Raw genomic sequence first — 26,433 nt, forward strand, 5'->3', positions numbered from 1 at the left:
AAAATACTGTGAGATGACGAAGAGCCTGTCATTGTTTTCTGAAGAGAATCAGCACTTGGTGTAGGGCAGTGTAAAATAATGAACGATATTGGGCAAGGATATGGATGAAAGGGCAGGGAAAAAGGGTTGTACTGCAGATAGCCATGCTCTGATTGAATGATGGTGTTGATTTTAGTAGTTAAGCAATCTTTTCCTATTCCTACTGCCCTGGCACTGATGTTAACTGTCAGCTAGCCATCAAGAGAGGTGCTTGCCCAACTCATATTGAGCAAAGCAGATTGCTTTGAAATGATTTAGTGCTTTCTGAAGAGAGTCAGTGTTCAGGAGAAGAAAGCAATGAACAGACTGAACATTATACAGTTCACAGAACTCCTTTCTTTATTATCACAGCTTGCTCACAATGACATACATGAAAATACTACTAATGAAGATTAGAATAAGCAGGCAGCATCCTTCTAGGTAATAACTTTAACAGCTGGAACAGATTTGTAGGTCTTGGGTGCTCAGTAGCCTTACTTGGCACAATTCCCCCTCCCTCAAAAAGACCAGTACAAAGCCCTGCTCATAGATCAAGGGGTTTCGAACAAAGAGAAAAAACAGACCATGTTGCTTAAGAGTGAAAGGTCAAGGCCAGTGCGTGTTGTGGAAAATAGAACTGAGAGTTCTGGTTTGACGTTGACACAAAGGTCACTAGCACCATTGACTACCTGACCTTGATGTTCCTCAGGTTCTCTCTCGATGAGTACAGAGCTTCCAAAGGGCTGATCTAGTAAATGTCAAATCAGTGGAAGGAGACAACATAAAGGACATGAGGCAGGATGCAGTAAAGTATGAAACAGCTTGTATTATGCATACTCAGATCATTAATAAAACAAAAAGTGGGTAATTACAAAACAAGACCCAGGTTGTGTTTCCACATCAAGCAAATCCTTTTGCAAATTGATTGGTTCTCATTTTTCTTTGTGTATTTTTAAACTAAAATTTTAATTATAGTACTTGATTTATTGATTTTCTTAAACCATTTCATATGACCCCCATACTAATGTATCACTATCCAGAATATATGGGCGGAAGGCTTGATTCGGGATGGTGAAATGCATCAGGCTATGGCGTTCAGCCAGAGATCTCTTCCCGAAGTTCCTTGTTCCTGCGGACCTCTGTAGCATGCCTCTCCTGTGAGGATAATGAGACACATTTACAATAGCTATTATTTATTGACTAAGGAGAAATAAACTGAAGCAAAGAATGAATTAATGAAGCAATTTCAATGGACAATTTCTGGACTATTTGACTCTTATGTAAGTAGCTATTTATATAATCTATTTCATTGGCAGTAGGATTGATACTATTGCCAGTTTAGAATAGTCAATAGATCGCAACACGCCATTCACTCTATCACAAACTGGCCCCATGGTTAATCTCAACTGAAAGTGATAAAAAAAGCAATTTCTGGGGATGCTGGAAAGGTGAAATTAAATGGAGATTACTCAGCAGGCAGGCAACATGCATTGAATGAAAAACAGAGTTGACATTTTGTGCCAATGACATGAAACTCTCTCATCATAAACCTTTTTATTTCACATTCCCAGCACCTGCAGAATTTTATTTTTTGTCTGTGATTTATGTACAATTCCTGACGCGGCCAAAGGTGGCACAGTAGATTGAACTATGCTTCAATGGTGGCCTTTGTTATTCAATAATACTGCGATTCTGTAGAAATGGACAGTCCATAGTTTGACAATGGCTGGGGTTTTAACTACTCTGCTGGACACTGCCTGTTGCAAACAGCAGTTTAAAAAAAGAATTTTGTCCCTCCTGGTATTGTTTCTATGTCATATGCTGTGGAGTTAATAAATTTGAAGAGTGTCTCAGGTTAAATTTCTGAGAACATTAAACATTTTTGCATTAGGTATAAAAAATGGAATGATCACAGCTACAGACAGGAGATGTTTTATGATGCATTTATCTTAGTTCCATCATGATGCAGAAATAGTTTATTTCTAAGGATTAACTTCCTTCATCTCATTGTGGATAATGGCAATAGAGTCAATTTTGGACCAATGTTTTTCTGCATTATTGCCCTTCTGAGGGTTATGCTGAGTGTTGTGTATTTAATATTTAAGTAATATTTGAGTAATCTTGTGTATATGTGTGTGTGTTGATTAAGCATTCTTGTTCATTTAAATAATTCATTCCGGGTTATATGTAAAAATACATTAATTGCTTATGTCATCACGCTACCATGTGATACTTGTACATCTCACTTAAAGTAAACCTGATGTTTGATTCATATTTCAAACTCCCCTGTCTTCCTTTGAATTAATTTAATGTTTTGAAGTTACAAAGCATAACACTGAGAAGTGACTAATTTCAGCAAGGGTGATTGAGCATTGCGCTGTTGAGGGACTGTCAGCTGTCTTTCACAGGCTGTCAATTGACATTTTTTTGTGCTATTTTTAAAACAAGTATCAATGATAATATTTGTAAACTTTTACAAATTTGGGATGTAGGCGTTGTTGACAAGATAAACCTGTCCCTCATGGCCTTTTGGCTCTCTTACAAATCCAGCAGTTAGTTTCCTGCAACATCTGTCTCTGATCCAATCTGCTACATCAAATCAAATTTGCTCTTGAATTTATTATAGAACCAATATAATATGGTAAGAAAGGAAAGAGAGGTGGCATCATAGGATGCTGCAGCCCCTTTCTCATCACTTGACACTTTCAAGGCTAGAATCTGTTCCTAGGGATGTTCTGTCTTCTTTCCTTTCAAGAAAATGCCTCCAGAGGTGCAGTTTAAGAGATACTGATAGTCTGTGCTCAACAGAGGAAAGGGGAACTCTTTACATACTGTTCATAACTATGTGCCAGTTCCATTTTGAAATATAGCTTCATCCTGGTTAAGTTTGATTAAAGCCTCACTAGTTTTTCTTTTCAAAATCCTCATACTTGCCTTATGACGTAGAATGAGACCTTTTGGCCCATCAGGTCTCAGTCTATATTCAAAAGCAACAACTTACATGCATTCCTTGATACCTATTCCATCACATATGCTCATTCACAATCCCCTTATTCTCCTGTCACTCACTTACACTAGGAGAGAGTTACTATAGCCAATTAATCTAACAACCTAACCTGACACTCTCACTTGCACACAATTGGATAGCATTCCAATGCAAAGCCCCTAGAGGTTCTCATTTCTATGTATTCCATGAATAGCCGTGATATTGTGAAATAATTTCTTCATTGCCTTTGATATTGCCATTCAATTAATTTGTAGCAATGAGAGTCAACTTAGTATTTAATGTTTTGCTAGATTGGTCTGCTTCTTTTGATTGGTAGATTTAAATAATTTAACTGTAGTATTGACACATATTGCAAGGAATCCAGTTTTTTGAAAGTTTCTGGTTAATTTGGAATGTATGGCGTGGCTACAGTATTAGTATTAGGAGACAGGAACAGGCATGGGCAGATTGGCCCTTCCACCTCTTAATTACTGGGGCGGCACCGTTGCTAGTGGTTAGCATAACGCTTTATGGTATCAGCGATACAGGTTCAATTCCCACCGTCGCCTGTAAGGAGCTTGTACGTTCTCCGCGTGGGTTACCTCAGGTGCTCCGGTTTCCTCTCACAGTTCAAAGATGGTCAGTAGGTTAATTGGTCATTGCAAACTGTCCCGTGATTAGACTAGTGTTGAAATCGGGGGCTTGCTGGGCAGTGCGGCTTGAAGAGCTACAAGCTATATCTCAACCAGTCAATAAAAGTATTCAATGAGATCATCGCTGATTTATCAACTCACTCAATGTTACTGCTTTTCCCCCAAAATCCTTAATATTGAAAATTATAAAATGTGCCAGATTTAAAATTAACAACTGTACTAGCAATAAATTCCATTAGCAAAACAATTCCACACTACTACTTTGTGTGGAAGTGCAGCTGAATGACTTGGGTGTAATTTTCAAACAATGTACTGTGGTTCTAGACTCTCCAGCAAACTTTACTGATTCCCCTTGAAAATATCCATCAAACCAGCCCATAACATTTTAAACTCCGGCCAATGCAATCTCTAATGGTAATGTAATCTCTTTCCAATGAAACTCTAAATCCAAATTTACCCTGCATTGCTGTCGAAACCAGAGTATGCTTTCTTAGGAGTGGTGCCTAGAAATTGCTCACAATTCTCCAGGTATTGTTTAACTTTTGAACAACTGAGGCATAATATACCTTTCGTTCATTTCTCTGTCTCTCAAGTAGATTAAGGTTACTATTCCATTATTTACAATGACAGCTCTTTTTTTACACCTTGAGCATACTAGAAAACATGCATTACTATTTCATAAGGGCAGTGCATAGCTGTGGTTCCCACCAGATTCTTGCAGTGCTCAGTATTTCTTCTCCTTTCTGATTACTTAGTATTGGACAGGAGGGATCGGCTGCAGCATCTCATTGGCTGAAACAGTCACTGACTCCGTGGGGCATGAAATCTCGGGAACTTTTACTCCCAGGCCCTGCTTTCATTTGGTAGTTCATATTTTGATTGAAACTGGAATGAATCACTGCAGATTCAGGAGGGAAAAATATCACTGAGGTAAGTCCCTAATTTCTTTGGGATGGGTGGCCTAACTGTGCCTGAAGATAAAAAACTAAATACCATTGGGGGGGGGGGGGTGGAGATAACTAATGAAAGTGGCCCTAACTCCAACTGCACTTTTACCTTACCCACCCCCATAATTCTTCCCCAGTGGAACAGTGTTCAGGGCTGGTTAAATCTGATCTCTAAACGACATTCTAAAAAAAATCCAAACATCGCAAAAAACACAATATTCCTTCAAAATCCAAATGTACCAGCGAGATTTCCTAGCCAGCCAATGTATTTTTTTCTCAAATGAAAAAGCACATTTAGCTGCAAAGAAATGCCAAGATGGGTATGGACCAGTGGGAAGATACGTCAACATTCAGCCTATTGTATCTGGGAGACAGGTTATGGTTTAATGCTGCCCTCTATCCATTGAGCCCCTGGTGCCTTCACTGATAGACTATTAAAAGTATTGTACCATTGTTGAAAGGATGAGAGACATTTTAAAACAGTTATGGAATATTTTAGTTTATATATAAAGAAGAGGAACGAGAAGCTTGATATTTGGGATACACAGGGTGATTTTCAAACTCCTCAGCTTGACAGGTAATAAATTGTGATGAAGTGATTGCTGGCCGGTAATACAGTGGATTGAAAATCAGCCAAAAGGTTTCCAATGATCCCCTTCCACTGAGATGGTGGAACTAATGAGAGGAATTTTTGTCATAGACACCAGTAATCAGAAATTATTTTATATTTACCCTCTCACGGAGACGTTCCATAAGAGCAGCTAAGTGAGCCTCGCGGTTTTCCTTGTTCAGTTCCATCTTTATGATCAGTTTTTCCTCTGCAGTCCTGCTGAAATTGTTGTTCTCTTCCATGGCCTTTTGCAAGACCTCTCGCTCATGCTCTCTCTTCTCTGCGAGCTGCTTCAGAATCTGGGCCTCCTGAGACTACAATCAACAGAAAAGATATGTGTATGTTTGCTCGCAAGTGCATGCATGTACATATTAGAAACAGTTCTCCAACATACTCTGTATGCATTTCCACTTTTCTTTTAAATAATCAACCAATATTCTGTGTGTTGTCTCACGCATTCATACATTATGTTCGGATTGTGGCAATCTTTCTAAGCAGATTGTAAAATGCTGTTAATTAGGGCAAAGACTTTGTCACAGAAATAGTCACATTTATCAACAAAGACACAGAAAGCATGATAAAAGGTAAAAATGGAAAACAGGAATGAGTTGTGTGAACAAATAAATCTCTAATTTATCTCCATCCTTTATACAAACTCATTAAAATTCATACTTTTCAATTCAAATTGCCAGGGAGAAAATGTATTAGCAGGTTACAAAAGGAACACAACACAATATTCCTGACAATTCAAATGCACTGTTTCATCACAGAAAGGAATTTCCTTGCTATAATCAGCTATAAACACACACTCAAAATGCTGGAGGAACTCAGCAGGTCAGGCAACATTTATTCAGGGGAATAAAGACCATAACTGGGTTTTCTGTGACAAAGGAATCAGTCAAGGACAAAAATCCAAATACCCTGGAATTTAAACAAAGGATTTCTCAGAGTAGATGGAATAAAATTATTAAAGTATCATCAATGGAATATGTTTAAATAGGGTATAAATTGAGTGGAGATCAGGGGTATTTGTGGTGAAAGGGCTAAAGAATAAACAAAATAGCCTATGTGGAGATCATCAACTGAGAGAACAAGTTACAAGTCAACAAACTTGCTCTATGGGAATATTACCAGTAAAAGTATAGTCAAGATAAAAAGGGAACTGCTAAAAGATGAAAATAAGTGTGTGGATAGTTGTGGCATGGAGTTTGTATGGGAGAGTGAAAGAACAATTAAATGCTTGTATTGAATTTCATGTCCTGTGGCTTCCAGGAGAAGGAATAAACAGTGACAAGTAAGACAACCCCTACAAACAAGGCTACAGTAATAAATTGGTAAATTATAAATAGGTTTTTACACTAGGCATTGGCAAACATTTGAGCTAGTATGGTACTCCTATTCAGTCGATGCTAACACAAAGTTAAAAATTAAAACGTATCTCAAAGGTATCTGTCTACAATAGAACCCTCAAGGGTGAGGGTGAGCAGCCAGAAGTCTTGGCACCAATGGCATAGGTAGACAAGGTGAGGAGGTCCTGAAGAGAAATTTTAGGGAGCCAGGTAGAAAGCTGAGAAGCAGGATTCCCAGGTAGTAATCTCTGGATTTACAGTATGTCTGTGCCACATGCCAGTGAGGTAAGAATAGGATGATTTGGCAGGTGAATGCATAGCTAAAGAATTGGTGCAGGGACAGGGGTTCAGATTTATGGATCATTGGGATCTCTTCTGGGGAAGGTATGACCTGTACAAAAGGGACAGGTTACACCTGAACCAGACAGGTCCCAATATCTTTGCGGGCAAATTGGCTAGAGTTGTTTGGGAGGGTTTAAACTAATTTGGCAGTGTGATGGGAACCGGAGTGATAGTTCTGAAGATGAGGTAGTTGATTTACAAACAGAGGCAGTGTGTAGTGAGGAGAGGCTGCACGTAGGGCAAAATTGTAGTCAACAGGATGAGTTGCAATGTAAAATGCGAACAAAATCGAAAAGGGTGAATACAGGACTGAAAGTGTTATATTTGAATGAGAGCAGTATACAGAATATAGCAGATGACACTGTTAACATGTATGATGTAGACATCACTGAATCATGGCTGAAAGAAGACTAGCTAGGAGCTTAGTGTCAGGGCATACGCATTGTATCGAAAGAACAGGCAGGAAGGCAGCAGAGCAGCATTGCTCTGTTGGTAAAAAAGCAAAATCAATTCATTAGAAAGAGGTAACCTCGGGTTGGAATGTGTTGAATCATTGTGGATAGAGCTAAGGAACTGCAAGGGTAAAAAGACCCTGATGGGAGTTGTATACAGACCCCCAAACAGCAGTAAGGATGTGGCCTACAAATGACAGTGGGCATTTTTTTGAAAATTCTTTTGAAATTGCATGCCAAAAGGGCAATGTTACGATAGTCATGAGGGATTTCAATATGCAGGTAGATTGGGAACATCAGACTGGTGCTGGATTCCAAGAAGAGGAGTTTCTAGAATGCCTATGAGATGGCTTTTTAGAACAGCTTGTGCTTGAGGCCACTAGGGGATCAGCTATTCTGGATTGGGTGTTATGCAATGAACTATAATTGATTAAAGAGCTTAAGATAAAAGAACCCTTAAGGGAAAGTAATCATAACATGATCATATTCATGCTGAAATTTGGGAGTGAGAAGCGGAATGAAGGGAATTGCATAGGTATGAGAGAGGAGTTGGCCAGAATTGATTGGAAATAACACTGGCAGGGTTGAGAGCAGAGCACTAATGGCTGGAATTTCTGGAAGTAGTTCCGAAGGCACAGGATATATACATCCCAAAGAGGAAGAAGTATTCTAAAAGAAGGATGACATAACTGTGGCTAACAAGAGCACTCAAAGGCACCATAAAAGCCAAAGAAAGGGTATATAATAGAGCAAAAATTAGTGGGAAGTTAGAGGAATGGGAAGCTTTTAAAAACCAGCAGAAGACAACTGAAAAAGTCATAAAGAAGATAAAGATGGAATATGAAAGTAAGCTAGCCAGTAATATTAAAGAAGATATCAAAACTTCTTCAGATACATAAAGTGTAAAAGAGAGTTGAGAATGGATATCAGACTGTTGGAAAACGATGGTGGAGTAATGGGGGACAAACTGAAAACCTGAGGTGCAAGGGGTCTTGGGAGTCCTTGTGCAGGATTCCCTAAAGGTTAATTTGCAGGTTGAGTCTGTGGAGAGGAAGGCAAATGCAATGTTGGCATTCATTTCAAGTGAACTAGAATATAGAAGCAAGGATGTAATGTTGAGACTTTATAAAGCACTGGGGAGGACTCACTTGGAGTATTGTGAGCAGTTTTGGGCCCCTTATCTTAGAAAAGATGTGCCAGCATTGAAAGGGGTTCAAAGGAGGTTCATAAAAATAACTCCAGGATTGAATGGCTTGTCATATGAAGAGTGTTTGATGGCTCTCCGCCTGTATTCACTGGAATTCAAATGAATGAGGGGTGACCTAATTGAAACTTACCGAATGATGAAAGGCCTTGATAGAGTGGATGTGGAGAGGATGTTTCCTACGATGGGAGAGTCTAAAACCAGAGGACACAGCCTCAGAATGGAGGGGTGTCCTTTTAGAACAGTGTTGAGGAGGAATTTCTTTAGCCAGAGAGTGGCGAATCTGAGAAATTCTTTGCCGCAGACAGCTGTGGAGGTCGAGTCTTTAAGTATATTTAAGGCAAAGGTTGATAGATTCTTGATTGGTCAGGGCAGGAAGGGATATGGGGAGAGGCAAGATATTGGGGCTGATAAAAATTCGGATCAGCCATCATGAAATGGTGGAGCAGGCTCGGTGGGCCTAATTCTGCTCTAAGGTCTTATGGTCAACCCAATTATGGTGTTGCAGTCAATGATTAGTCTTCAGCAATGATCAGGCTGTGCAGGAATATTGTTTACGTGGTTCTTCATTCAAAGATCCATAAGCAATATAGGTTACAGGCAGAAATAATGTACAGTATCACAAGTAGGGTGGGACGGTAGTGCCGTGGTTAGTGCAATCGCTTTACAGTGCCGTGACCACTGATTGGGGTTCCACATCCCTCCGCCCGCCATTGTCTGTAAGGAATTGGTACATTCTCCCCTTGACCGTGTGGGTTGCCTCCGGCTGCTCCGGTTTCTTCCCACATTCCAAGGACGTACAGTTAGGGTTAGTGACCTGTGGGCGTGCTACGGACCCTCGTGTTCATGATGCTTCTGCCTGGCCCACCTCAGTGAGCAGTAAAGTGCCTGCACCTTACAGCTCCCCAGCCCCACTTAGCGGTTCAGTTCTTAACGGGCAAGGTTCAGCGCAAAGCAGAACCTTGGTGCTGTAAGTGAGAAGTCTTGCCCTCAAATATGCCCCTACAGCTAGCTAAATCTTCCATTGCCTGACCGACTGTCAAAACTGTCAAAGAGCTTGGCGTATTTGTAAATATGGTCATAAAGATAGAAACATGCTTAGATACTATTAAAACAAACATAAACAATCAAAAAAGATTAAATTTAAAAACTATTATAAAATGAAAGCAAAGCAATTGTAAAAGTTGTTAATTAATTCAGAACATGTAAATTGTCTGAGCTGTATTGGCTTCCTGGCAACTGGGCTAAGACTGATTTGCTGAACCCGGTTTAGGTTCAGTATCCAGATTTCCCAATGTAACTGCTGCAAAGCTGCAGGAAGTTGATTTTCTGCTATTGGATTCCATAAAGTGACCAGGGACAGAAGGTGGTCAGAATGGCAATGGCAAGAATCCATCACAAACAGGTGGCCCTCAACAGTGACTCGATTGTCATCTTGATCCTCCCTGCAGTATGTTATATGCTGCTGTTCTAAATCATAGTCACAGAACACCACAGTACAGAATCAGGCCCTTCAGCCCACCTATTCTATGCTTGCCCATTGATCTGCCTAGTCCCATCGACTTGCACCTGGACCACAGCCCTCCATACCCCTCCCATCCATGTACCTAACCGAATTTCTCTTAAATGTTGAAACTGACACTGCACCGGCAGCTTGTTCCACACTCTCACCTCCCTCTGAGTGAAGATGTCCCTCCTTAAGCTTTTCACCTTTCACCCTTCACCCATGACCTCTAGTTGTAGTCTCACCCACCCAACCTCTGTGGAAAAAGCCTGCTTGCATTTACCCTATCTATACCCCTCATAATTTTGTATACCTCTACCAATTCTCCCCTCAATCTTCTACATTCTAGGGAGTAAATTCCTAACCTATTCAAGCTTTCTCTATAACTCAGATCCTCAAGTCCAGCCACATCCTTGCAAATTTTCTCCGCACTCTGTCAATCTTACTTACCGTACATGTTTCCTGTAGATAGGGACCAAAACTGCACACAGTGCTCCAAATTAGGCCTCACCAACGTCTTACAGAATTTCATCTAACATGAGAGGGCACAGTTTTAAGTTGCTTGGAAGCAGGTACAGAGGAGATGTCAGGGGTAAGTTTTTTTACGCAGAGAGTGGTGAGTGCATGGAATGGGCTGCTGGTGACGGTGGTGGAGGCGGATACGATAGGGTCTTTTAGGAGACTCCTGGATAGGTACATGGAGCTCAGAAAAAATAGAGGGCTATGGGTAACCGTAGGTAATTTCTAAGGTAATAAGGACATGTCTGGCACAGCATTGTGGGCCGAAGGGCCTGTATTGTGCTGTAGGTTTTCTATGTTTCTATTCCATCTCCTGTACTCAGTAGTTTGTATTATGAAAGTTGAAGTGCCAAAACCTTTCTTTATGATCCTATCTACCTGTGACACCATCTTCAATGAATTATGGATCTGTGTTCTCCAGATCCCTCTGTTCTACTGCACTCCCCAGTGCCCTACCACTCACCGTGTAAAACCTACCCTGGTTGGGTATCATTCATTTATAAAATCATTTATTTTACAGTAAGAACTGTATGCATATTTACTACAGTAAATAAGTAATGTTACTGTGACAGGTGCATTCCTTCAGTCATTTGAACTTCATTTCTAAAGGACCAGACTGAGAAATTATGGTATATTGTGCATAGCAATCACCATTTTTATAATAGTGCAATGTGCTATATTACTAATATGCATCCATTTGCACGTATTAATGAAAGATAATCATGATGAAAGCAGTTGTTAAAATGTACTTAACTAGTACAATGAATTAGATTTAATTGTGAACATGGCCTAATAAAGAAATTACATTGACTTGAATGTAGTGATGAGGTATTATTTATACCTGTGCTTGGAATATACACCCAGTGGCCACACCTGCTCGTTAATGCAAATATTTAGTCAGCCAATCATGTGGTAAGAACTCAATGCATAAAATCAGGCAGAAATGGTCAGTTGTTATTTGGATCAAAGTTCAGAGTAATCAAAGTACATATATGTCACCATATAAACACTGAGATTTGTTATTTCTGACCTGATAGAGGTGTATAAGATGATGAGAGGCATTGATCGTGTGGATAGTCAGAGGTTTTTTCCCAGGGCTGAAATGGTTGCCAGAAGAGGACACAGGTTTAAGGTGCTGGGGATTAGGTACAGAGGAGATGTCAGGGGTAAGTTTTTTTTTAATATAACGCAGAGAGTGGTGAGTGCATGGAATGGGCTGCTGGCAACAGTGTTGGAAGCAGATACAATAGGGTCTTTTAAGAGACTTTTGGATAGGTACGTGGAGCTTAGAAAAATAGAGGGCTATGGGTAAGCCTAGTAATTTATAAGGTAGGGACATGTTTGACACAACTTTGTGGGCCGAAGGGCCTGTATTGTGCTGTAGGTTTTCTATGTTTCTATTTTGGGGGCATACTCAATAAATCCAAGAACTATAATAGAATCAATGAAAGACCTTACTTAACAGGGTGGGCAAATAATCAGTGTGCAAAAGACAATAAACTGTGCAAATGCAAAAGAGAAGATCATAATAATAATAATAAGTAAGCAATAAAAATTGAAAGCATGACGAAGAGTCCTTGAAAGTGAGTCCATAGTTGGTGGAAACAGTTCAGTGATGGGGCATGTGAAGTTGAATGATGTTATCCTCACTGGTTCAAGAGCCCGATGTTTGAGGGGTAATAACTGTTCCTGAACCTGGTAGTGTGAGTCCTGAGGCCATTGTACCTTTCACTTGATGGCAGTAGAGAGAAGAGCGTATGGCCTGTATGGTGGGGGTCCTTGATGATGAATGCTGCTTTCCTGTGACAGTGCTCTGTGTACATGTGTTCAATAGAAGGGAGGACTTCACCCGTGTTGCACTGAGCCAAACATCAGAATGAGAAAGAAATGTGATCCAAAGGATTTTGACCGTGGAACGATTGTTGGTGCCAGATGGGGAGGCTTGAGTATCTCAGAAACCGCTGATCTGGGATTTTTGTGCACATCAGTCTCTAGAGTTCACAGAGAATTGTGTAAAAACAAAAACAAATCCAGTAAGTGGCAATTCTGGGAGAGTTAATGAGAGAGATCATAGGAGAATGGACAGACTGGTTCCAGCTGAATGAAGCTGACAGTAACACAGATAACCACATGTTATAACAGTGGAGTGCAGAAGAGTATCTCTGAACACAGAACACGATGAACCTTGAAGTGGATGGGCTACAACAGCAGAAGACCACAAACATACCCTCATTGGCTATTTTGTTAAGTACAGGAGGTGCATAATAAAGTGGTCACTGAGTGTAGATTTTTTAATTATGTGCACAAGCTATATGGTTTTAGAAGGCTCCTCCTCTCTTTTCATCGATTCTTTGGTCAAAGACCTGATTTTGAACTTAAGGCTAACGTAGGATTTTCCCTGCTTCAATTAGGTTAGAGGTGGATTGGTGGATTAGGTTGGGGCTTATTCAGCCAGAATCAGACAAATCCAAAACCACTAAGGTTAGAGGTGCCCTCTGCTTAGCACATCGCATTCTTCATGGAGAGTTAGAGGAATTGAGCAACCAGCTCTTCACCCATTAGCTCCAAACATGGCGATTTGGCCAAGTCCAGAAGTGAACCTCTGTTCACCTTCACTTCAAAGACTGAAACAAGTCTGATAGGAGATGGTTGTTAAAGTAATTCCTTCAGGCAGCGAGGTAGCAATGGTACACAGAGGCAAATGGGAGAGGAACCTGTGAAATGATCCTATAAGGCTGTAACATATTTGCATAAGAAGGTTACCACTGGAGAACAATCACTGCTCTGAGTTAATTTTAGGAAGAGTTAATAAGGGTGAGAAAAATCTGCCTACTTTAAGCAAATGGCTGACCAAAAGATAATCAAACTGTAGGTTGTGTGATTATCTGTGGATGATAAGGATGGAGCCACTCTCAAATTGTGGTTTGGGTCTGATTATGCAGAAAAACGTTCTATCCAGGCATGTTAGGACGAGTAAGAATGGAATTGGATGTACTGTCCCTGGCACCAAAGACTTCAAAACTCATTATCAAGGCTTGTAGAAGATAAAATAATCACCCCTAAATGCCTTTGACAGATGACAGATTAATATCTTCTGCTTTAATATGTATTACATTAATTTAATGTTCATTGGCCCTACGTTGCTTCTATCTAAGCTTTTTCAACTTAGAAAGCATGATAGTGAAAATTTTATATATAGTGCATTCACTAATATGTTATCACCATGAAATTAGTTTGAATAGGTACATTACAGGTCCCCTGTTCAATTTGGCATTGATAGATATTAATTAAGCATCTCTTTAAGTTAAAGAGATGCAGGGATAATTGAACCTGATGTACTGAGTGGAAACAAAGTGTGTTTGGGACCCATACACAATGGTGAACTCCATTCTGGGGCTTTGCTAAAGTGATTCCATTAACTAGACTTTTCCCACAGTGGTGCAGTTGGTAGAGCGTCACTTCACAGCTCTGCTGACTTGGCCTCGGATTTTCTGTCTGTGTGGCGTCTGAATGATGTTGTAATAACAATCAGAATCAGAATCAGGTTTAATATCACCGACGTATACCTTGTCAAATTTGTTATCTTGTGGCAGTTGAACAGTGCAATACATAAAAAACTATAAATTAATAAATATGTAAAATAATTAAATTAAATAAGCAGTGCAAAAAAAAGGAAAAATTGTGAAGTAGCGTTCATTGTCCATTCAGAAATCTGATGGCAGAGGGTAAGAAGTTGTTCCTGAAGTGTTGATTGTGTGTCAATAGACAATAGACAGTAGGTGCAGGAGTAGGCCATTTGGCCCTTCTAGCCAGCACCGCCATTCACTGTGATCATGGCTGATCATACACAATCAGTACCCCGTTCCTACTCTCTTCCCATATCCCTTGACCCCGCTATCTATAAGAGCTCTATCTAACTCTCTCTTGAATGCATCCAGAGACTTGGCCTCCACTGCCTTCTGGAGCAGAGCATTCCACATATCCACCACTCTCTGGGTGAAAAAGTTTTTCCGCATCTCTGTTCTAAATGGCCTACCCCTTATTCTTAAACTGTGGCCTCTAGTTCTGGACTCACCCATCAGCGGGAACATGCTTCCTGCCTCCACTGTGTCCAATCCCTGAATAATTTTATATGTTTCAATCAGATCCCCTCTCATCCTTCTAAATTCCAGTGTATACAAGCCCAGTCGCTCCAATCTTTCAACATATGACAGTCCCGCCATTCCGGGAATTAACCTTGTGAACCTACGCTGCACTCCCTCAATAGCAAGCATGTCCTTCCTCAAATTTGGAGATGAAAACTGCACACAATACTCCAGGTGGGGTCTCACCAGGGCCCTGTACAACTGCAGAAGGACCTCTTTACTCCTATACTCAATTCCTCTTGTTATAAAGGCCAGCATGCCATTAGCTTTCTTCACTGCCTGCTGTACCTGCATGCTTGCTTTCATTGACTGATGTACAAGAACACCTAGATCTCATTGTACTTCCCCTTTTCCTAACTTAACTCCATTTAGATAGTAATCTGCCTTCCTGTTCTTGCCACCAAAGTGGATAACCTCACATTTATCCACATTAAACTGCATCTGCCATGCATTTGCCCACTCACCCAACCTGTCCAAGTCACCCTGCATTCTCATAACATCCTCCTGACATTTCACACTGCCACCCAGCTTTGTGTTATCGGCAAATTTGCTAATGTTACTTTTAATCCCTTCATCTAAATCATTAATGTATATCGTAAACAGCTGCGGTCCCAGCACCGAACCTTGCGGTACCTCGCTGGTCACAGCCTGCCATTCCGAAAGGGACCCGTTAATTGCTACTCTTTGTTTCCTGTCAGCCAGCCAATTTTCAATCCATGTCAGTACTCTGCCCCCAATACCATGTGCCCTAATTTTGCCCACTAATCTCCTATGTGGGACTTTATCAAAAGCTTTCTGGAAGTCCAGGTACACTACATCCACTGGCTCTCCCTTGTCCATTTTCATAGTTACATCCTCAAAAAACTCCAGAAGATTAGTCAAGCATGATTTTCCCTTCATAAATCCATGCTGACTCGGACTGATCCTTCTACTGCTATCCAAATGTGTCGTAATTTCCTCTTTTATAATTGACTCCAGCATCTTTCCCACCCCTGACGTCAGGCTAACCGGTCTATAATTCCCTGTTTTCTCTCTCCCTCCTTTCTTGAAAAGTGGGACAACATTAGCCACCCTCCAATCAGCAGGAACTGTTCCTGAATCTATAGAACATTGGAAAATGATTACCAATGCGTCCACGATTTCTAGAGCCACCTCTTTAAGTACCCTGGGATGCAGACCATCAGGTCCCGGGGACTTGTCAGCCTTCAGACTCAACAGTCTATCCAACACCGTTTCTTGCCTAATATAAATTTCCTTCAGTTCATCCTTTACCCTAGTTCCTTTGGCCACTATTACATCTGGGAGATTGTTTGTGTCTTCCCTAGTGAAGACAGATCCAAAGACAGGAGAAGATCAGACTCCTGTACCTCTGCCGTGATGGTACTAATAAGACCTTGGTGTTTGGGGTCCTAAATGATGATGCCCTTTTCGAGGCATTGCCATTTGAAGATGCCCTCAGTGTTGGGGAGGCTAGTGCCCATGATGGAGCTGGCTGAGTTCACAACCCACTGCCGCTTTTCCCGATCCTGTACAGCGGCCCCTTCGTACCAACGCAGACTTGCAGGTTGGCTGGTCGCTGCACCACAGTAACTCTAGCGCCATCACGGTGGTGTAGTGGTTAATTGCTTTATAGTGCCAGCTGTAAGATCGGGGTTGGATTCTCGGCACCATCTATAAGGGATTCTGTATGTTCTCCTTGTGACCGTGTGGCTTTCTTGCGGGTGGTCTGGTTTTCTCCCGCATTCAAACGACGTACGGATAGGGTTAGTGAGAGGTGGGTATGCTATGTTTGCATCGGAAGTGTGGCAAAACTTCCGGGATGCCCCCATCACAATCCCTGCTGATCTGATTTGACATAAACAACACACTTCATTGTAGGTTTCAATGTCCATATGACAAACAAGGCTAATTATGATTTTTTACTGGGTTTAACAGGATTGGGCTGCCCAAAATGGATCACACCGCAGGTGCTGCCACTGGCCTGTTTTGAAATTTAGTTTCATATTTTAATTAGCCAGCTTTAAACGACAAAAAATAGGAAACACATGGTCATGTCTGTTTGTGAATGCAAGATAACTGATTCTCTTATTGAAACATAGAAAACATACAGCACAATACAGGCCCTTTGGCCCACAAAGCTGTGCTGAACATGTCCATACCTTAGAACTACCTAGGCTTTACCCATAGCCCCCTATTTTTCTAAGCTCCATGTGACCATCCAGGAGTCTCTTAAAAGACCCTATTGTTTCCGCCTCCACCACCGCTGCCGGCAGCCCATTCCACGCACTCACCACTCTCTGCATTAAAAACTTACCCCTGACATCTGCTCCGTACCTACGTCCAAGCACCTTAAAACTTAATTACAAAGCACATCATGAAAGTATGGCTCAGATGCTTTTTCAGTAATCACTGTTACTGCAGTGAACTTTTATAACAAACTTTGTGTGCATCCTTCATTTCTGTTTCATTAAATGTGATGCTTTGTTCTATAACTCTCAAAACTCTTAACCAAAGCATTACTGCTAAATTATCATATCCAATACACTGTTCCTTCCAGCCCAGAACAACCAGAATGTGGGAGCAGAAGACCAGAAGACACAGCAGCAGAATTAGGCTATTCAGTCCATCCAGTTTGCTCCACCATTGGATCCTGGCTGATTTACTTTCCCTCTCAACCCCATTCTCATGCCTTCTCTCTAGAACCTTTGACACCCTTACTAATCAAGAATCAATCAACCCCCACTTTAAATAACATGGATTGGGAGTGCTGCTAAACTTTCAGCCATGGGAACTATGGTATCTTGCTTTATTCCCAAGATATCCTTAATACCTTTAGTGCATACAGAACTGTAACAACACTCCCACTGCCAGTTGCTAAGATTAACTAAATCCACACAGAACAGAAACTGATCTCTAACTCTTTATGCTATCAGGATGGAGAGTGGCTCCCAACCTGAAGGCATGACCATTGATTTCTCTAACTTCTGGTAATTTCTCCCCCCTCCCTCTTCTTCCATTTCCTATTGTGGCTCTCCTCTTACCCCTTCTCCTCACCTGCCCATCACATCCCTCTGGTGCCCCTCTTCCTATCCTTTCTCCCATGGTCCACTCTCCTCTCCTATCAGATTCCTTCTTCTTCAGCGCTCTACCTTTCCTAACTATGACCTCCCAGCTTCTCACTTCATCTCTCCTTCCCCCACTGATGTACCTTTCCCTTCTTTTGGTTTCACCTATCACCTGCCAGCTTGTATTCCGTCCCCTCCCCTACCTTCTTATTCTGTCTGCTTCCCCCTTCCACTCCAGTTCTGATAAACGGTCTCAGCCCAAAACTTTGCATTGATCATTCCTCTCCATAGATGTTGCTGAGTTCCTCCTGCATTTTGTGGATGTTCCTCTAGATTTCCAGCATCTGCAGAATCTCTTGTGTTTATGACCTCCAACTTATTTGGTTCTGCATCACATCTCCAAGAGATATTTCATTTTCTTCATCATTATTTTATCCAGCACAACCCAAAGCACAATTTTTTTTACCTTCCTTCTGTCCTCTGCAGCCTCAAGCTTCTTCTGGATCTCATCCAAAGAGAGGTCCTTCTTCTTTGGAGGTGACAGAGTTCGGTCCAGAGCTGGCATTGCTTCTGGGGAAGGTGGCTTCAAGATCACCTCAAAAGATTGACCTGAGGCACGCTTGTTGATTTGCTTCACTTCCATGTCTGTAAAGTAACACTTGTAGAGTGAACTTGTGCATCTTACCGCAGAAACACGTTGCATCAGAACAGTGCATCAGTTCAAAGTAGCAATCTAAGTACAATGGGTTTCAAATGAGAGAAATAAACTTATCGTCCTATGGGAAGAAAATAGTGATGCCTCAATATGCCTGTCAACAAGTGAGTGAGTTAGCCAAAGTCCACTGAAGCAAAGTTTACAGTTTTTTGCCTTAATTGGTTCTGGAATTCTATTGACTTCAGCTGTGCGACACCCTTTCATTAATCTGGAACTGCACGCATCACAGCTAATGTCCATTGCAAAAAGAGTGATAAGCTTAAAGAGTAAACTGATGCTCTTGATATCTTCTGTAGATTCTTTGAATGAGGAAGTGGTTGGTCTGATTACTTTTATATCACATCCCTAAGTTACAGCTGGTGGTCGCACTCAGACACCTTATCCATTCTCTGATCTCTGGCAAAAGAAAAGCATCAGGAAGAAGGTTCAGGAGCCTCAGGACTCACACCACCAAAGGGGATAACTTCACTCAATTTCACTTGGCCAATCACTGAACTGTTCCTGCAATCTATGGACTCTCTTTCAAAGACTGTTCATCTTGTGTTTTTGATATTTATTGCTTATGTATTTATTATTATTATTGCTTTTTGTATTGCCACAGTTTGTTGTCTTTTGCACACTGGTTGTACACTCAGTTAGTGTGGTCTTTTATTGATTATATGACGGTTATTTGAATTATTGAGTATGCCTACAAGAAAATGAATCTCAGGGCTGTGTGTGGTTACATGTACAGTATGTCCTTTAATAGTAAATTTACTTTCAACTTTGAACCTAACAATTTGATGAGAGACTACTTCTTTGCAGATTCAGAATCAGAATCAAAAACAGGTTTATTATCACTGACTTTGGTTCTTAGTCAGTCTCCTTATTCTAAGGATTGGACAGGGTCCAGAGGAGGTTCAGGAGGATGATCCTGGGAATGAAAGGGTTAACGTCTGAGGAATGTTTGAATGCTCTGGGCCTGTACTCAATGGAGTTCAGAAGAATGGGGTGGGTTGGGGGGGCGGGGGGGAAGTCTCATTGAAATCCATCTAATATTGAAAGGCCAAGATAGAGTGGACGGGAGAATGTAGGGGAGTCTAGGACCGGTGGGCAAAGCCTCAGAATAGAATGACGTCCCTTCAGAATAGAAATGATGAGGGATTTCTTTAGCCAGAGGGTGGTGAATCTGTGGAATTTATTGCCACAGACAAGTGTGGAGGCCAAGTCATTGGGTATGTTTAAAACAGAGGTTCTTGATTAACAAGGGCTACCAGAATTACGAGGAAAAGGCAGGAGAATAGGGTTGAGAGGGATAATAAATCAGCCATGATGGAACGGCAAAGCAGATTTGACAGGCCGAATAACCTAATTCTGCTCCTATGTCTAAAGGTCTTTGCCTGTAAACGTATGGCTTTTTGTAAACTCTATTCTATTTTTCCTTTCTTGCTGTAAATGACTGCAAGAAAATGGGTCTCAATGTACTATATGGTAGCATATATGTACTTTGATATTAAATTTACTGTAAACGTTGATTATATTGTGAAATTTGTTATTTTGCAGCAGAAGTACGGTGCAAGTCATAACATTCCTCTAGGTTAAAAGTATAAATAGTGCAAAGATGGATAATGGGATAGTTTTTATGGATTCATGGACCATTCAGAAATCTGAAGGTTGAGAGATGAAGCTACTTTTAAAACGTTGAGTGTGGGTTTTCAGGCTCCCGTACCTCCTCCTCAATGATAACAAGGTGAAAAGAGCACATCCAGATGCTAAGGGTCTTTAACGTGGCCTGAGGCAATAGCTGAGATGGCTCATACTGAATTTTATCCTTGTTATGCAATCCCATAAAGTACAGTCTGGTTGATTGCAAGTGAGAATTTGCTGTGTTTAGGAAAATAATTCATAACTAATACTTATATTAATTTTATAATATTTAGGAAGAATACTTAAATGAAACTTGTGGCTAGAGTTAAGAAACTGCAAGGGTAAAAAGACCCTGATGGGTGTTATGTACTAGAACAGTAGCCAGGATGAGGGACATAATTTTCAATGAGAGATAGAAAAGGCATGTAATAAGGGCAGTGTTACAATTGTCACGGAGGATTTCAATATGCAGGTAGACTAGAAAAATCAGGTTGGTGCTGGATCCCAAGAGAGAGAATTTGTAGAGTAAGAACGTAAGAGTTAGGCTACTCAGCCCAGTAAATCTGCTCCGGCATTCCATCATCGCTGATTTATTATCCCTCTCAGCCCCATTCTCCTGCTTTCTCCTTTGACACCCTGACTAATCAAGAACCTATCAAGCTTGCTTTAAGTATCCCCAATAACTGTGGCAATTAATTCCACAGATTCACTACCCTTTGTCTAAAGACATTCCTTCTCATTTCAGTTCTAAATGAGCATCCCTCTAGTCTAAGGCGGTGCCCTCTGGTCCTAGACTCACCCACTTACTCAGGAAACATTCTCCCTACTACTCTACCCAGAGTTTTCAATATTTGATAGGTTTCAATGAGTTTCTCTCCCCCCCCGCCCCACCCATTCTTCTAAACTCCAGTGAGTACAAGCCCAAAACCATCAAATACTGCTCATACAATAACGTTTTCATTCCTGGATTCATTCTCTAAACCTCCTCTAAACCCTCTTCAATGTCAGCCCATCCTTTCTTAGATAAGGAGCCCAAAACTGCTCACAATACTCCAAGTAAGGCCTCACCAGTCCCATATTCAGCCTCCGCACTACATCCTTGTTCCTACCTTCTAGTCCTCTTGAAATGAATGCTAACATTGCATTTGCCTTCCTCACCACTGGCACAAAAAGTTAACCTTTAGGGAATCCTTCACAAGGACTCCCAGCTTTCTTTTCACCTTTGATTTCTTTGAATCAGAGGTGCAAATTCGAAAATATTTTGAATGCCTACGAGATGGCTTTTTAGAGTGACCTGTGGCTGAGCCCACTGATGGAAAGGCAATTCAGGACTGGGAGTTTTGTAATGAACCAAATTTGATTAAGGAGATTAAGGTAAAGGAACCCTTGGGAGACAGTGATCATAATATAATAGAAGATAAAGTCAGATGTATCAGTATTACATTTGAGTAAAGTGAACTACAGAGGCATGAGGATTAGGAACAGTCAACATGGATTTGTACATGGAAGGTCATGTTTGACAAATCTTATTGAATTTTTTGAAGAGGTTACTAGGAAAGTTGACGAGGGTGAAGCAGTGGATGTTGTCTATATGGACTTCAGTAAGGCCTTTGACAAGGTTCCGCACGGAAGGTTAGTTAGGAAGGTTCAATCGTTAGGTATTAATATTGAAGTAGTAAAATGGATTCAACAGTGGCTGGATGGGAGATGCCAGAGAGTAGAGGTGGATAACTGTTTGTCAGGTTGGAGACCAGTGACTAGTGGTGTGCCTCAGGGATCTGTACTGAGTCCAATGTTGTTTGTCATATACATTAATGATCTGGATGATGGGGTGGTAAATTGGATTAGTAAGTATGCAGATGATACTAAGGTAGATGGCGTTGTGGATAATGAAGTAGGTTTTCAAAGCTTGCAGAGAGATTTAGGCCAGTTAGAAGAGTGGGCTGAACGACGGCAGATGGAGTTTAATGCTGATAAGTGTGAGGTGCTACATTTTGGGGTAGGAATAATCCAAATAGGACATACATCGTAAATGGTAGGGCATTGAAGAATGCAGTAGAACACAATGATCTAGGAATAATGGTGCATAGTTCCCTGAAGGTGGAATCTCATGTGGATAGGGTGGTGAAGAAAGCTTTTAGTATGCTGGCCTTTATAAATCAGAGCATTGAGTATAGGAGTTGGGATGTAATGTTAAAATTGTACAAGGCATTGGTGAGGCCAAATTTGGAGTATTGTGTACAGTTCTGGTCACTGAATTATAAGAAAGATATCAACAAAATAGAGAGAGTACAGAGAAGATTTACTGGAATGTTACCTGGGTTTCAGCACCTAAGTTACAGGGAAAGGCTGAACAAGTTAGATCTTTATTCTTTGGAGCGTAGAAGGTTGAGGGAGGACTTGATAGAGGTATTTAAAATAATGAGGAGATAGATTGAGTTGACGTGGATAGGCTTTTTCCATTGAGAGTAGGGGAGATTCAAACAAGAGAACATGATTTGAGAGTTAGGGGGCAAAAGTTTAAGGGTAACATGAGGGAGAATTTCCTTACTCAGAGAGAGGTAGCTGTGTGGAACGAGCTTCCAGTAGAAGTGGTAGAGTCAGGTTCGGTATTGTCATTTAAAGTAAAATTGGATAGGTATATGGTTAGGAAAGGAATGGAGGGTTATGGGCTGAGTGAGGGCCAGTGGGACTACGTGAGTGTAAGCGTCGGCACAGACTAGAAGGGCCGAGATGGCCCGTTTCCGTGCTGTAATTGTAATATGGTTATATGAGCTGGCCAAAGTTGATTGAAAGGGGTGCTAGCAGGGATGATGGCAGAACAGCAATAGCTGGAGTTTCTGGGGACAATACAGAATGCTCGGGGTAGATACATCCCAAAGATGAAGAAGTATTTCAAAGAGAGGATGAGGCAACCATGGACAAGAAGGGAAATTAGAAGCATAAAAGCAAAAGAGAGGGCATGTAATACATATAACAAAAATTCAGTGAGAAGTTTAAGGATTGGGAAGCTTTAAGAACCAACAGACGGCAACTAAAACAGCTGTAAAGAGAAAAAAAAGATGAAAAATGAATATAAACTAGTCAATAATAAGTGTCGGGGCCAGAAGTGAGTGAAATTGCTATTACTAAGGAGAAGGTGCTTGGGAAACTGAAGGGCTGAAGGCAGATAAATTAACTGGACCAGATGGACTACACCCCAGCGTTCTGAAAGAGCTAGCTGAAGAGATTGTGGAGGCATTAGTAATGATTTGTCAAGAATCTCTAGATTCTGGAATGGTTCTAGAGGACTGCAAAATTGCAAATATCACTGCACTCTTTAAGAAGGGAGTAAAGCAGGAGTAAGGAAATTATAGGTTAGTTAGCCTGACTTCAGTGGTTGGGAAGATGTTGGTGCCCATTATTAAGGAGAAGGTTTCGGGGGTACTTGGAGGCACATGATAAAGTAGGCCGACATCAGCATAGTTTCCTTAAGGGGAAATCTTGCCTGCCAAATCTGTTGGATTTCCTTGAGGAAATAACAGGCAGGATAGGTGAAAGAGTGTCAGTGGATGTTGTCTACTTCAATTTTCAGAAGGACTTTGACAAGGTGCCACACTGGAGGTTGCTCATAGTAAGAGCTCATGGTATTACAGAACAGATACAAGCATGGATGGAAGATTGGGTGATTGGCAGGAGGCAGAGTTGGAATAAAGGTGGCTTATTCTGGATGGCTGCTCATGACAAGTGGTGTTCTGCAGAGGTTAGTATTGAAACTGCTTCTTTTCACATTACATGTCAACGATTAGTATGATGGAATTGCTAGCTTTGTGGCCAAGTTTGCAGATGATACAAAGATAGGTGAGGGGGCAGGTAGTGTTGAGAATGTAGGGAGTTTGCAGAAGGACTTGCACAGAGTGGGCACAGAAGTGGCAGATGGAATATAGTGTAAGGAAGTGTCTGGTCATGCACTTTGGTAAGAAGAAAAAAAGGCATAGACTGTTTTCTAAACAGGAAGAAAATTCAAAAATCAGAGGTGCAAAGGGACTTTGGAGTCCTTGTGTAGGAATCCTCTAAAAGTTAACTTGCAGGTTGAATTGGTGGTAAGGAAGGTAAATGCAGAGTTAGCATTCGTTTTGAGAGGACCAGAATGTAACAGTAAGGAGGTGTTGCCAAGGCTTCATAAGGCATTGGTCAGACCACATTTGGAGTATTGTGAGTAGCTTTGGGCCCTTATCTAAGTAATGATATCCTGGCATCGAGGAGGGTCCAGTGGAGGTTTGCGAAAACGACTCCGGAAATGAAAGGGTTAAAGTACGAGGCGCATTTGATGGTTCTATCCTGCACTCACTGGAGTTTAGAAGAACAAGAGAGGGTTTCATTGAAACCTGTTGAATATTGAAAAGCCCAGACAGAGTGAATGTGAGGAGGATGTTTCTTACAGCGGGTGAGTCTCGGACGACAGGGCAAAGCCTTAGAATAGAAGGATGTCCATTTTGGAACAGAGATGAGAAGGAATTTCTCTAGCCAGAAAGCGGTGAATCTGTGGAATCCATTGTCATGGACAGCTGTGGTGGCCAAGTCATTGAGAATATTTAAAGCAGAAGTTGATAGTTTCTTGATTAGTAAGGGTTTCACAGGTTATGGGGAGAAGGCAGAAGAACAGGGTTGAGAAGGATAATATATCAGCCATGATGGAATGGCGGAGTAGACTTTATAGACCGAGTGGCCTAATTCTGCTCCTATGGAACAGTCTTATGGAAGCAAAGATCACCACAAAGTAATGCCATGGAAATGTGGTTCCACTACCTTTGGATTGTTGCTTTCTTTACTGATTGTTTATTTCTTGTGAGCAAAATAATTTGCAGAATAGTGTCTCAAAGGAATCCCAAATGGCTCCATTTCAAATGGCACTAAAAAGTTGAAATGCACTGGGAGGAATCATTTATGATTGTAATGGGAAACTCCGACATTAAATAAATCTCGATTGTGGTTCATTCAGATAGCATTGGACTCACCATCATAGTTGTAGAATGTGGCAGCATGTGGTTCAGGATAGAAGCAGGAACATATCAGAGAGAGCATTGAGAGCTCCTTCATTTTCTCCTTGTAGGCTGAAATAAAATAAAACACATTGTCATAGCTTCTTAACATCAGCAGTCAGTTTCCTTACTTTGTTATACCAATCGATATTAATCTCTGAGAAACAACAGATCAAACTAGAATTACATAGGGCAGAACTGGCCACAGCTGCAAGAACAAGCTGGGAACTGACTGGTTAGAAGTGCAGGGAGGGTGCAGAGGAAATTTATCAGGACACTGCCTGGATTAGATAGGTTGATTGAGTTAACGCTTTTCTCTTTGGAACAAAGGAGGACGAGAGGTGACTTGATAGTGGTGTACAAGATGATATGAGGCATACATCGGGTAGGTAGTCAGAGTCTTTTTCTCCAGGGTGGAAATGGCTAATACCAGGGAATGTAATTTTAAGGTGATTGGAGGAAAGTATTGGGGGGGGGGGCAATGTTTTATTTTACACAGAGATTTGTAAGATGCACTACCGGGGTGGTGGTAGAGAATCTTAGATAGACGCATGGATGACAGAAAAACGTGGGAGGGAATGGTTAGATTAAAGGGTTAAAAGCTTGGCACAACATCGTAGGCAGAAGGACCTGCACTAAGCTGTATTGCTCTATGTTCTATGTATATTTTGTTTAGAAGTGGGTATTTGCTGGGCTTAGAAAAACAATTAATCTTCCATGCATATATTTATTTAATAATATTTAGGCAGAGTAGTGCAATGCAACCAGATCTTCTAGTTATGATAAATAAGACCGCAAAATAATGTAAGATGTAATATGAAGAGAGAGGACCATTGTGACAACCTGATCCTTGTGGTAATAAGTTACCTATTTCCCTCACTTGTCATGGACGTGCTTTGTATTCTCCCCAGGGCAACAGCACATCCTGCTGTCAGACACTGGTAATGCAACTGCAGAGCAGGCCTGGTCTTCTCACCACTTGACTGAAATGCTAATACAATGACTTCATGCTCACGAGAAAATACTGAGTTTAAGTAGCAGGAGGTCTGAAGACCCATGTTGCTAGATTTCAGGGGCTGGGGTGAAGGCACTACCCACCTTTAATAGGTGAGAAATTCACTTCCATGGACAAGAATTGCACTTTTATATCTGGAAATTGATCTGATCCCATGTTCCCCCATAAATCCTTTAATATAGCGTATATGTGAGTAAATAGCCATATAAATTCATAGTGAAATGTGTCTTTGGATGAAAAGTCAATTCTTAACGAGATGGTG

General features: G+C 41.1%; 1 protein-coding gene across 1 annotated transcript in view; it reads right to left on the minus strand.

Annotated features, from left to right (window-relative positions):
* Positions 1–360: 360 nt before the first annotated feature.
* Positions 361–26,433, minus strand: part of stmn2b (stathmin 2b) — a 46,090-nt gene continuing 20,017 nt past the window's right edge. The window contains exons 2-5 of the mRNA XM_073039989.1: positions 25,133–25,228; positions 18,261–18,439; positions 5,337–5,528; positions 361–1,173 (exon numbers count right to left, since the gene is read on the minus strand). Coding sequence (XP_072896090.1) covers positions 1,114–1,173; positions 5,337–5,528; positions 18,261–18,439; positions 25,133–25,228 — 527 coding nt within the window. The 3' untranslated portion in view covers positions 361–1,113. The remainder of the gene's footprint in view (positions 1,174–5,336; positions 5,529–18,260; positions 18,440–25,132; positions 25,229–26,433) is intronic.

The sequence above is a fragment of the Hemitrygon akajei genome, chromosome 1 (genome assembly GCF_048418815.1).
Source record: "Hemitrygon akajei chromosome 1, sHemAka1.3, whole genome shotgun sequence".
NCBI lineage: Eukaryota > Metazoa > Chordata > Chondrichthyes > Myliobatiformes > Dasyatidae > Hemitrygon > Hemitrygon akajei.